Source organism: Apteryx mantelli, chromosome Z, assembly GCF_036417845.1.
Source record: "Apteryx mantelli isolate bAptMan1 chromosome Z, bAptMan1.hap1, whole genome shotgun sequence".
Classification (NCBI taxonomy): domain Eukaryota; kingdom Metazoa; phylum Chordata; class Aves; order Apterygiformes; family Apterygidae; genus Apteryx; species Apteryx mantelli.
In genome coordinates this window covers 51140046-51153305 of record NC_090020.1, presented here as the reverse complement: position 1 = coordinate 51153305, position 13260 = coordinate 51140046, and the positions used below count along the sequence as shown (strand labels likewise).

General features: G+C 36.5%; 1 protein-coding gene across 3 annotated transcripts in view; it reads right to left on the bottom strand.

Annotated features, from left to right (window-relative positions):
• Nucleotides 1–568: 568 nt before the first annotated feature.
• The window catches only part of ELL2 (elongation factor for RNA polymerase II 2), a 52658-nt gene continuing 39966 nt past the window's right edge, over nucleotides 569–13260 (bottom strand). The window contains exons 7-12 of one of the 3 annotated variants that reach the window (XM_067315158.1): nucleotides 13098–13191; nucleotides 10727–11306; nucleotides 8529–8598; nucleotides 5129–5300; nucleotides 4047–4091; nucleotides 569–3913 (exon numbers count right to left, since the gene is read on the bottom strand). In XM_067315158.1, the coding sequence (XP_067171259.1) occupies nucleotides 3797–3913; nucleotides 4047–4091; nucleotides 5129–5300; nucleotides 8529–8598; nucleotides 10727–11306; nucleotides 13098–13191 (1078 nt within the window). In that variant the 3' untranslated portion in view covers nucleotides 569–3796. Of the gene's footprint in view, nucleotides 3914–4046; nucleotides 4092–5128; nucleotides 5301–8528; nucleotides 8599–8971; nucleotides 9062–10726; nucleotides 11307–13097; nucleotides 13192–13260 lie in introns of those variants that run through there. The other 2 variants (XM_067315159.1, XM_067315160.1) reach the window with 2 other exon arrangements.

Here is a 13260-nt window from a genome sequence, read left to right as displayed (position 1 = left end):
CACCAGGAAATAAAAAAAGCAATAATTCGCACATGAACATTTTGGTTTTAGGTTAAAAATCTGTCTCAGCACCAGAAGACAAGGAACACAGGTCACTTGTCAGCATGGGAAAGGGAAGCGAAGGAGGTAGGATATTAAACTGCAAGCAAAAAAAAGTAGACTGGTTAGTCAGAAAAAGAGGACAACCTGAAGGAAAAAATACGTATGTATTTAGTTTTCAGCTCTAACTAAAGCAGCATTTTTTCAGTCCAACAGGCTGGAACAAATTACCTTCTGTTCACTGACAAGATAAATTAAATGGGCTGAGGCACTTTTTATGCACATCTTCCTCATTTTGCTATCTACACTTGACAGCAGCACTTCTGCACTGTAGTGGTGTCCCCTTCATAAATTAGTTGTAGCATACCATAATGAGACTATGCCATGAGGTGTACTCTGATCAGCATTGACCTTACCACTGAAGTGGTAAGGCGGTAAGTAGTCCTAATGACAGAATCAGTGCTCCATTGCAAAGGTGCAGGAGTCCCCCCTTCCCACCTCCAAACAAGAAAGCCCCCAAGTCTCAGAATTGCAAAGTTAATATTTTATTGAACTTAAATTGATGTAGAACAGAGGGGCAACAATGGCTCAGGTGTTCATTAACAAAACGCCCCAGGATGTTTCACTTACAGATTTTTAATACAGTTTGTATGGAAAAAATTGAAAAAAGTTTTAAAATAGTCTCCAAGTCAGAAAGGGGGATTCACAGCCCTGTTTTAAGCCTTCATATTCCCAAATATTGTTCTCCTTTATTCAATTTCATACCCTTCCCTAAAGAAAGAAGGTTATGGAATTGCTGGCCACGTCCCTCCCCCCTCAGGTACACAAACAAATTATATTAAAACTTATGAAAAGAATTAATTATACTTCAAAGTAGCCATAGGTCTCAGCATGAATCAACATTTACATACTCAGAAAGACTGGCTGTAACATTACTATTAAAAAAAAAAGCTAATCGGATGAGCAAAGTTACAATATCAACACTTTAATCCAACTTTTGTTGGAATCCTGTTTAAGAGTAACTTGCCTCCAACACTTATCTATGTGTTTTTACAAAACACTTCCAAAAGATTTGATTTTTTTTTCTTTTTTTAACTGACAAGGTCAACTGAAGACTTATAAGCAGTCAACAGTGAGCAGCTTTAAGTGACAGTTTAGAGCACATCTACAATTAAGAAAAAAAGTTTACTTTGAGCACAGGTTTTCCTCCCCCCAAAATATAATTGGAAACCAATCGTCCTAGCCTATGATTTTTTTTTTAAGCCAACTGGAAAGGGCTATTGCCTCCCTTTTGACCCCTGTTTTTCTTTTTTTCTTTTTTCTTTTTTTAAACTGCAGTGAGATTCACAGTTTCCATAAAGGAGACATGCACTGTTACCCCTTCTCTACATCAATCTTTTGTTTCAGATTTATAGTAGTGTAACCCAAGCCAAGATGCCACCATCTGCACTTTTTGTTTCTTTGAGCGAGTAGGCCAGTTTTACAGGAAGTTTTAGAGGCCCTACTTATGGGCACTCAGCATCTGCTGAACAGGAATGTCAACTCAAGGGAAACGAGATATGTAGATTTACAGCACTATTTTGCAATACATAGGCTGCTAGGTATACTTGCAAGGCTTAAGAAATGCCCAATGCAAATGGGCAAAATCTTCAATTAAGGCCTTTACAGTAGCTTGTCAGGTCTCGTGATGATACGCAGTGTTGGACCTCTGAAGTAGTATTAGCCTCCAGCTGCAATAGATACACAGCCTGTAAACCAGAAGATGCATGCCAATACAGGTCACTTTTCTACACAGGAGGAGGAAAAAAAATTAGTTAACTGCACTGGGTCTCAGCTATACAGTGATAGTACTATAAATGGTAACAACACATTTAGACAGTTGCAGCAGCGTTGTGTGTTCATTATGGCAGCCAATGTCAGATTGGTGCATACAGTCCAGCTAAAACCACTTGCTGCCTAAATTGGTCCCAGTATCAGGAACTTCACATTATTTTAACCTTAACAGCCACTTTAAGATTGAAATCTAGCCATCCAGTGCAGCTGCACCAGAACCGCAGTGAGGTTAACAACTCCTGCACTTCTATTTGGGCATTGCTGTGTGTGTACACTCTGGCTTGAATTCAGTCTCGAAATCCACGTGCATGCAACTGTTAATGGGAAGCAAGAACTCTGTTTTACTATTTGAAATGTGAAGTTTAGAACAACTGCACTGATCTGAGGGACCCAAAAATCAACTTGGTCTCAAATAAGTAATAACACATAGCTATAATGCAAGGCATACCACACCACACAGTGTGCATACTATTTCATCTTCATTAGCGTAACGTTTTTGAACACAAATTTCAGGTGAAAATTCCAATGCTCCCATTTACCTGAATGCATGTTTTCTGGCAATTTTCAACATTTTCTGGTTTACAGTGATACACAACAGTTTTTTGATGCTGGAGACAAAGTTTATTAGAGATACTACCAAAATTTTGGCAAACATTTCAAAATCAAATCTGTAAACATAATGCTTCCCTTTTCAATTGGCAGCACTTTGAAAAGACAAATACAATAAGACAAAGATTTTGCTTAATTTTGACCAAATAACCTGTGTTCCACATGATAAAGTAAGCAATGGTTTAAATCAAATTAAACCAAAAAACTGCATGAAATGAAAGTTTGTGCTGTTTGGTGATCACAGTATTTTATAGTTAAATACATCTGTTCTTTGTTATACTCCTGGCACCCAGGACAAAAATCTTTAAATATACATTTCATGTAGGCAATAGCTTCTTTGCATATCTCTCTTCAAAAAAATACTTTATAGCAGTATATAAATAGGTAACCTACATGTTTAATTTTATAATCTTGCCCAAAAACTATATGTCTGTTTAATTTTGTAAAGTATCAATTTCCAGCATTAATAAAGCTGACAAACTATTGAAATGGAAATGCTCTCATCTTCCACAATAGAAGTAGCAATTTTATAGGAAAAAACCTACAGCAACACTCATCAGTTGTTTTAACCTGAGCATTTGGCCTACTTGAGAGTAGCAGCTTTTTTTCCTTCCCCCATCATGCATGCTCACACCACACATTCTTGCACACATACAGTACAAGCACACACTTTCAGACACTGGTAGGCCACGTAGTGCTTCCCAGGTGCTCCAGGAAAGCGGGAAGCAGTGTAGCTAATAATTTAACTACACTAAATATACACAAGCAAACACCTTAAGGCAATCATTGCAATGGGGGGGGGTTAAGTTGCAGGGGTAAGTTTCTGTTGTAACAAAGATGGGCTGTATATAGCATTTATATACATGCCTCTTAACCCTCCAAAACAATGTTTTTTGTTTTTTTTTTTAATTTTTGTGCAAATTTCTAAACCTTCTACCATTTAAGGCAAAGAGTTTGCATTAACAAGAAAGGTCAGAAAACAGCCTTATATTTATCCAAAAGCATTTCAATTTGCTACAATATTTTCTTAAAATGTGCACAACTTCAAAGTAGATGTACTGGATCCCCAGTGTCTACTGATAAAATGATTTCCATGGACAAACATAAGTCTTGAAGAAAAGAAGGGACCAGAACAAGCAGCTTCAAATATGCATATAAGCAACATCAACAACAACAAAAGTAGTAACTCAAGTCTCCTAATACTGAAACTTTTGTAATGCAAAAGTTTAATCTTTTTAGAATCTTAGAGCAACTCATTTGGAATTTTAAATAAATAAGCTTAGGTTCATTCACATCTCCTGGTCCAAGCAGAAGACTAGTGCCATGACTCTGCTTGCCGTTGGTCAAATTCACCTATTAGTCTTTTAATATGAGCCAGCTTGTTATGAAGATATTCACATCTATACTTCTCTTCATGGTAGTTGGGGCTAGACTGTAAAGAAAAAAAGAAAATTAGGGCATGAAAATATTTCTGAGTTTAATTTTTCCATGTCCATTGCTTAAAAAATGGCCTCAAGCCAGACTCGGTTCTTTCCGCCTCCCACAAATCAAGTTGTTGCACATACCTGTTTTATCTTTCGATACTCTTCTAGGACTTCCTCGTGAAGGTTCTTCAAGGAAAAAAAAAAAAAAAAGTGAAAACAACATGAAGAACATTTCACTACTACTACAAAATGCAACTCTACTTAAAACCTTAAAAAAAAAAAAAAAAAAGAACAGTTTTACTAAGCCACCATTCCTGCTATGTTACCAAAAAAAAGCACTGCAATTAAACCTGTAAATAAGCAACAAAAGCAGCATGTGTTTGAAGATTCCCTTTATGAAGTCACTTTAATGCCACTGTAAAATACTTGCATTCACAGTCAGCTCAGAGGTGGGTGGAGTCTTGAATTAAGGACTAAACAACTTTGTGTAGGATTTTGACAAGCTACAAAAATCACATTTAGTCCTTGTAGGGTCAGAGCACAGCCATGAGTAACCAGCAGCAGCACAGCTACGTATCTTGTCACTGCCATTGTGGAATTACTAGTTATAGGGGAGTTCTGAAGGGTTTTCTCATTTCTCAGATTGTACAGTACCTAGGATTTTAAATTATTCTTTCTGTTCACAAATATGTTTGCCATCTCTCCAAAAATTTATAAAAGCCAGATGTTGCCAAAAATCCACAGTATATACAGAGAACTGAAGAATTCTGGTACTGAACACTTGAGATTTATTCATCCAAATATTAGGAATCTAGGCTTGAAAGCAGGAATACCAGGTTTTAATAAACTTTGCTAAAAACTTCAGCTGATATTTGGGCCAGCCACCTAGGAGCTAAATACATTTGTGAATCTAGGTCTAGTTAAGTGTATAATACCTGCTAAAATCAAAGGGAATGGAGTTTCAGGAAAGCCTTGGCACTATGGTCGTTTGATTTCATGTGCTTTTTTTCCTCTGCATCTGTATAGTGGCACTCTACCTCACCAGGATACTGCCAAATGTTCATTAGAGCCTGAGGTAATCTGACAACTCCAGTTATATGACTATAGGCAAGAACTTGACAAGTCTTTTAAAACTATATCAATATAATTTAATAGATTTATATGTTGAAGCATCTGCCTATGCTGAAAATGTGGACATCTGGAAGAGATTTATTCTTCTTTACCTGATATTCCTTGGATCCTGGAGAAAGTAGTTTCCGCTGTGCATCAAGTTTCATGAATCTCCTAGTGACATTCTCCATCCGAGCATGCAAATTCCTGTACTCATCATACTCTGCATTGAAGTCATCCTTGTAACTCTGGCGTTGCTCATATGAGACTATAGCTATGTACTTTCTAATGGAAAAAATAAGTGTACAACTTGAATTTTTACACCAAGGACATTTCATAATTAGTTAATATCAAACAGTTGCCCAAGCTTGCTTTTAGGTCAGTTAACTATTTGACTGACTTGGCTTTTCTAGGTGTAAGTGCATATGATGCGAGAGAACATATTTAGGTAATTATAATCTTCATAAAAATCTACTGTATTTTTATGGCAATGACTTGGTAATATTTTGCTTTTTAGGGTTTCATTCAGAAGTTGTGCAAACTGTAGCATACCTGCATAACATAAACAATCATTCAAATTTAGAAAGACTAATTAATGCATCAACCTAAGGGTAACTTAGATTATAGTCTGGTTCTGTGAAGGGACAGATTAGTCTTATTTCCTTTTGAAAATTCTTTTTGTTGCATTTTTGGGAGGGACTAAAATTATGAACTGGGATGCAGTTTAGGTTTTTGCTAGATTTGTGCCACTAACAGAAATAATAGCTATTGATAATATTAATTATTTTGATAAACAGAAGTTCAATTCATCTATCATACTTGGAATACAGCAAACTGCAAGGTAAGTCTGAAACTTGGAAAAAACAATCACATCCCCTCCCTCCTTAGGGAAACACAACATAAATGGTTAAAGTCACTGATGCTATTGACACACTTTCCTCATTCTTCTCTCCCCCAAATAAACATAAGAGGATATAACAAGCTCATTATACAAATCCAATATAAGGCAGCAATGCAAGCAATAGATACAATCGTGGCATTTTTTGTTTTTGTTTTCTTTCAGTCACACTAATGGTTTAGGTCCTCCTAGCCCAAAGACTCTCTTTGGATGACACAGGCACCTTTCCTAAGCAGAAGAGTTCTTCAAACCACCCTTTGATTAATTTTAACATGCTGCAAAAATCAAACAGGTTGAAACTTTGTACTAACACAGATGACAGCTTTTAGCAGTGATGTATAGCCTAGTCTAGATGCACCTGATTAGTTTTATTTAAGAGACTGTATAACTACTAAAGATGCCCTTCAACTTTTCAGGCGATACCACTAAAGTGATAGTGTGGAATATTGGCCTACAAACAGGTACCTCACATGGGCAAGCAACACCACAGCAACACATCCTAGCAAAGGACACAAGTGCCCCAGCAAAGCAGTTGCAATGTAAGTGTGAAAGAGAGAGAAGTGAGAGTAGAAGGGAGAGAAACTGAATTTATTTTTATAGCTTTTGCTTTAAGTTTGCTTAAAAAGATTATGTTATTTTGCTCTCATAACCTTTATCTTAAGATGGAAAGAATCTTTATACTAAAGCCATGATTACACTCATGAATTACATAGTACTTAGAGGCAGGCAGAGAAGTTGGAATAAACTATTAAAGTCCTTTGAACTGGATCATATTGTGGGTGCTTTCATGTTTTAATATTTCTGTATTGATCAAGCAGATTTTTGAAACAGTCATACTTTAATTTCTTTCCAGGATGCCAAGGCCACTAGCTTATCTGGAAGATTATTCTAAAACTAGCTCCTTTCACAGAAAATTCTATCATTAAAGTTTTTATCCCCAGTCAGAACTAAACCAACTTTATAAAAATTTTACCCGAAAAGTTTTTTTTCTTATTTTATTAGCAATGCTATTGGCATCCAACTTTAATATTAAATAGCATCAAATAATCACATACATCACGTTACTGTGCTGCCTCCTTTAACACAAACAGAAGATGCACCAAAGTTCAAGTGCTTGGCTGTAGGGAGGCCTCAACTCACTTATTTAATACTGCTGACATAACAACTAGTTTAACTGATCTTTTCCTCCGACAGAAGTTGGAGATCCAGGCAATTAGCAGTATCTTAACAGACAGGGACAGCAGCCTGTCCCCTTCTGCATTGCAAGTGTGACAACAAGGGCCCAGCATCGCCGTTGCAGCCGACACCATGTCATCGCACTGCTAGAATGCTGCAAGCACCCACTGGCTGACAGATTGTGTTGCTCATTCAGCTCGGAACATTGCAACAGCCATCAAAACCTTCTCAAACTCATCTTTCCAGGTGAGGAAAGAGCTTTGGACACCTTCCCTTCCCCACACAGTATTTTGTTAGAAATTCAGGTTGTAGTGACCAAAGCCTTCCAATAATTGCACAGCAGTCATTTGACTTTTACATTTTTTAAAAAGGCCATCAATAAAACAGTGGAACCCCCCCACACACACTGGGTATTTGCAGAAGCTATTTCTGTATGCAGTGTTAGAACAGTAAAAAAAAAAAATCCTTCTGGTAAAAATGATCTTTAATATTATAAGAAAAGGTATTTAGGCAACCAATTGATTCTACTATTAGAGCTATTTCACTCTTTAATACTTGTCTTACTGCAACAATGGTTGAAAATTCTTTTTAACAGGTAAATTTTAACTTTTGGACATGTTAAATAATCTTGTGTGTGACAGTTAAGGGGCTAAAATTAAACTTACTGGCAAGTAATTTTTTTATTTTTTTTTTGAAGTTTATCAACTGTAACACCCCAGTCACTAGGTATGTATTTCATATAAAAGTTTAATGCATTTTTATCTTTAATTATCATTAGAAGCTAAAGTTTAAAGTTTGAGCTGAGGTTTTTCTATTTTCTCTAGCTCCTTGATCTGCAATTGTATAGCAAAATGGGGTATTTTGCTGTACCTTCAAGTTCAGCAGTGGCCATCTGACATCAAAGCTTTAAAAATAACTTTGACGGTTAACTCCTTCTACTTTATTATATATGTTTCATAATGCTGGACTTTAGAGTTTGCTATTTTCCCCCCTCCACCTTCCCAGCTTAGATGCTTTAAGTAGTGAAAACACAAAAAAGATGCCTGAATTTCACATATTCAGTATTTTAATATTCAACTGTCCTCTTGTGTTGCCTCACCTCTAAAAAGAAAGCAGCACATGTTGATATTCCTTTCCTGTCCTGCTGTTATGAAGGAGGAGGATGAGATTAAATGACTTAAGTCTTCTGAAGTGTATAAAAAAACCAAACCTTGGTTTTAATATTTTTTGCTCAAAATAATTAAGGACCACCTCAGAGTTCAAAACTTGCAGGTATTCAAATAAGGCTCCTGGTTGATTTAACATTAAAGGAACTTGTCATTATTCTAGAGATCTATTTTGGCAAATTTTCTTTTTTGCAGCTAAACAGGAGTTTTTACAGGTGATTTTTCAACTGCTTCAGTGAGTGGTGAGAGATTCTTGATCATTATTTTACTCACATGAAGTAGTCTGGTAGTTCACTTGTTGATGAAGGAGGATCCATGGAGGCAGTGCAAGTTTCTTTAACTCCTATAGAAAAGCAGAAGTTTGACATTCATGATAAATGGTTTCCTGACATTCATGAAACAGATTTAATATAGCCAAATACCAATCTGATGGTCCTGCAAAAATCCTTTAGAGTTTTATTCTCACAGTAAATTATTAAGAATAAGCTCTACAGTTTAATAATAGAGCTCACATAGCCTTCCCCATAGTAGGCAGTACCAGAGTTTAAAAGCAGGGCACAGCTACTTCAGTCTACAGGTAACACATTATTAACTCAAGGTCAACCTTTCTTATTTTAAGACCTGATGCGGCATCTGCACGGCAATTCAAGTTATGCAGCAGCAGATGTAGCTGAACAACTTAAGATAGCTTGATACACACACACACACACACACCCCAACATCCAGGTTCCAGAGGACTGCAATAAATAGGGTAGAAAGCTGAAGTTCTTCTCAGGCAACGTTTTTCTCCTGCCTTCCCTCCTCCCCTGGCAATTACAGATATGCAAAGTTAGATTTAATTTCAGCACTCTTCTAAACAGAGAATAGCACTCTATAGGAATAACTGGCATTCAGGCTTCAATTACATGCAACAAAGATTTGCTCCTCGTTAATGCAGCAATACTGGGTTTGATACAGTTTTTTGCACTTGTAAATTGCTCTTTGAGTTGGCATTATGAAAGCAGAGTGCACTTAAACCCTAATCCCTCTGTTTAAAGTAATATTTTGAGAACCACTTATCTTCTTGATAAATAAGAAAAATACCTATTGTAAGGAAAAGTTACCTGGAACAGGAAGAAATGTTCACTATCTTGGTAATACATCTCTACTTTTCATTTAGGGTTTGCTGGGAAATTTTAAAAAGCCCCACACAATCCTATATATTATCTTACATTGCCACTGTTTAAACACAGTATTTCTGCTAAAGCTCAAACATTCTTACCAATCTCTAAGCTATCTGAGCCTCATAAGTCAAGGAGAGTAAAAAGCTATCATACTATGTTCTACTTGATCCCTTTGCTTTTAATAATAAAAGCATTATGTGGTATAAAAGGTGGAAGTGGGAACAAAATTTCTAAGAGATAAATGCAAACAGCAGTACAACTGTTCGTTGTACATATATACAGTAGAACTTATGTGAATATGGTTTTGCTGTGAACATTTCATTTCCAGAAACTCAAGTGTTATTTGTTCGAATGACTTGGTACACTTAGGAACTTCAATACAAGCACCAACCTGAAGCATAAGATTGATTCCCCCCTGCTTCAGCCATTCAGAATTTTGTTAGTGGCCTCTGGAGACAAGTTCTCATGCTTATAAGTTTAGTGTTAATATTTTTCAAGACAATCGCAGGTCGCATGTGAACACTGTGTAACATGTCCAGGATAAATGTGAAAAGACTATCTCAAAGCACCCTCATCTACAAGCACAACAGTACTTCAGAGAGGCACCCTAAATACTCTAAATAAGCCCTGGGATTGTTGTAGGTAAAGGCTGAATCTGACTTCCAGGTTGTTAGCCAAACCTCCAAAATACAACACACAGGTTTAACAAAGGAATTGACCTCTGCACTATGATGATTTTTTTAAAGAAAAGAAATGAAGTATAATCTGCGTGTTTCCATTTAGCTTTGCAGTGGCATTTTAAAAGTGTTTATATCTTTTTACTTCTTTTTTTGAAGTAAAAAGTTCTTGTAGTCAAGAGGAAAAAGTTTATAGCACTGTCCAAACCAAAACTCTAGTAAACCATACGCCAATTTATGTCATAAAGGCAGAGTACCAGGATCATTTGCATATGGTGAAATACGTTTGCATCTGTTCCATGTGTTTCAATAAACAAGTAAATAACAACAAGTATGTGTGAAAAGCTTTTAATCATGTAATTTGAGTGTGCAGGTTTTAAAACTTGCTGATTCAAGAAACAGAGTAGCTTTCAGTGAGCTACCAATTTAATGGAAATCAAGGGAAAAAAATCCATTACTTGTGTTTTTCTAGTATCTAGCCCTCCCTTTTAGCCAATTACTATCTAATAGTGATCCTTTTAGTAACTACAGCAAGGGAGAACTAGATCATTCCCATTTCCAGTCCCCGGTTTCACTGATCAAATTATAAAGGTTACCCATGTTACAGGTAGAAAAAGCAGCATATTAATACCTTCACTTGACTCCAAACTGGAGGAGCTTTTCAGCTTGGCAGTTTCTTCTTTCCTAAGGTCTTTCTCCTTTTCATCCACACTCACAATATCATGCTTTTTGATTTGGTCCTTCTCCTTATGCTTTTTTGCTTTCTTTTTGGATTTTTTGTGCAACACTGAATGCTTCTCACCTGTGGACTTTGGACACTCTAACTGAACTGCAGTGGATGCTGGGATTTCCAAAGGAGTCCTAGAGGTATATTTTTCTTGCTGGTCCTCATAGATGCTGCTGCCATTCTGACTAAAGCTGTCTACAGGCAGATCTTGAGTCCCCCGGCCTTCAGGAGTGCTGGGGGAGTTGGAGTTAGAGTTTACAGTCTGAGGAGGGTTTGAAACAGGAAGGTGAGTAGAGGGAAGCGGTGGAGGAGTGGGAGTAGCAGCAGCTGCAGGGGGAGGTGGTGGCGGGGGGGCTGCAGCAGTTTTCTCACTGGAGGCAGGCAAGTGACCGTTGAATGTTGGTTGAACTCTGTTGGTAAGGTGAGATATTCTTGGTTTTTTATTCATTAACGGATCAATAAAATCAGAATCCAAAAGCCGTTTCTGTAAAAAAAAAAAAAAAATTAGTTTTGCTCCGATGCTGAAAGGTACATTTCCAAACAGGTAATTACTGAAAACATCTTTCTTATCTAAAAATAACCAGCAGAAAAATTATTGCAGCTAAATATATGCCTTATTTCATATTTAGTTTTTAACTTCTTATGATATGGCAAGTTCTTCTTCAGTCCTACACCTAAGGCTTTTGGAAGAAAGATGCTCCACTCAGCTGCTCTATCAAAGCCTTTACTAAAATAAGGTCAGGTTAGTATTGTTTAGGTATCAATTTCAGTACAGATATATCTGGCAAGAGTAAACATTTGCTGACACAAAATGATGTTATTTATTAAAGCAGTTCTAAGTAGCATGTGACACTGTACTTATCAGAAAATGTAAAGTGCAAAGCAGATAGAAAGTAGGTAAAAAGTCAGGTTTTGCTATAGTTGTGGTTCTAGCTTTTCTCCAGCTGAAAAGCTAGTTTGTGTCCTCTTGTTTAACAGGCATATACTGCTTATGTTGATGTACAAAGCAGCAGCTTTGCCCAGAAGTGCCAGGCACAGCTTTATACTACTCAGCTGAAATAATTCCAGATTCTGTGTATACGAAAGTAGATGTGAAGAGGTCCATGAGACTTGCACCATTTCACCATTTCTGACAGGCAGCAAATTAGCAAGAAGCAGGAATGTGATATCCACTCCCCTCTTTTTTTAAAAACAGAAACACCTTGAGGGTAAGATATTTTCAGTACTTACTAGTTCATCATTCTATACAGACAAGCTCTTGTGTCCCCCGCTACTTTCAAATTTCAATTACATTTACTGAAGTGCAGTTTTAGTCACAGAAAGTATCAGTGATACTTTTCCTCAAAGTACTGCCTTCTATATGAAGGTTTTCAAGCTCCTTCTAAAAAGTCTGTATTGTCCTGTTTTATTGATAGGAAGAGAGGACATAAGTCTTTTAAGTCTGAAAAGCCTGAGGGAAGACTGAGGTACTAACCATTGACTCAGATGTCTTAACACCTAGGCTACTCTGAATCATAAAGGAATTTAAATAATGCCTATAGAAAAAGAAATATCCCACCAATATCTCAAAGGAGCAGAATGCTACTGTCATTTGTTGCTTACTCTGGACTTCTCTGAATTTTATATTTAAACAGTGCTTAAAAGTAGCACAAGAATGCCTGTGCACATTTGACATATTAAAACTAACATATCACAAAGAACCTTGAACATATGTAATGGTATAACAAAAATACGTATCACTTGTCTTTAGAAGAACTCCCTATACACAAAGATAAACAAGTCATTTGGCAATACAATACAATTTTAAGTACTTAACCAGAAAGCAAATGATTGCGTAACAGTAATGGGTAACTAAGAAGTTAAGCTTCTACAGACGAGCTTAAGCTTCAGTAAGGTCAACGTACTATTGATAGTTACGTTCTAGGTCGACATGTTAGCTGTTCAAACATTACAGGGATAGTCACTGTCAGAAGCTATATGTGCATTTACAAAATACTGCCTACAAAGGAATCATTTTTTTTGAAGATTTTAATAAATAATCCGAAATACAGAACACTTTAAATATAGTGGTCCTTAAAAGCTTATGGTCACATAACCTAAAGTCTTCCACAATGCGAACATTTAAAAAAAGTAATCATCCCATTAGAAATAAATGCTTCAATTTTTCACATGTTAAAGAAAGTATTACTGCCTCGCATTGCAGCTTTTACACCAATATAAAATGTGTTAAATCTTAATACACTACGTAATGTTAAAAAAGCCACAAATTAAATACCTGGGAAGGAGAAGTTGATGCAGCATCTTTATTAGAAGTTACTGAAGATTCCATATGACTGCTGCTGGTGGCATTCTGAGATGAATTTACTTTTCTGTAAGGATTACCCACATTTCAGGTTACAAGGCAAAAATGTCTGTGTCATAATTTTTTCATTATTTGG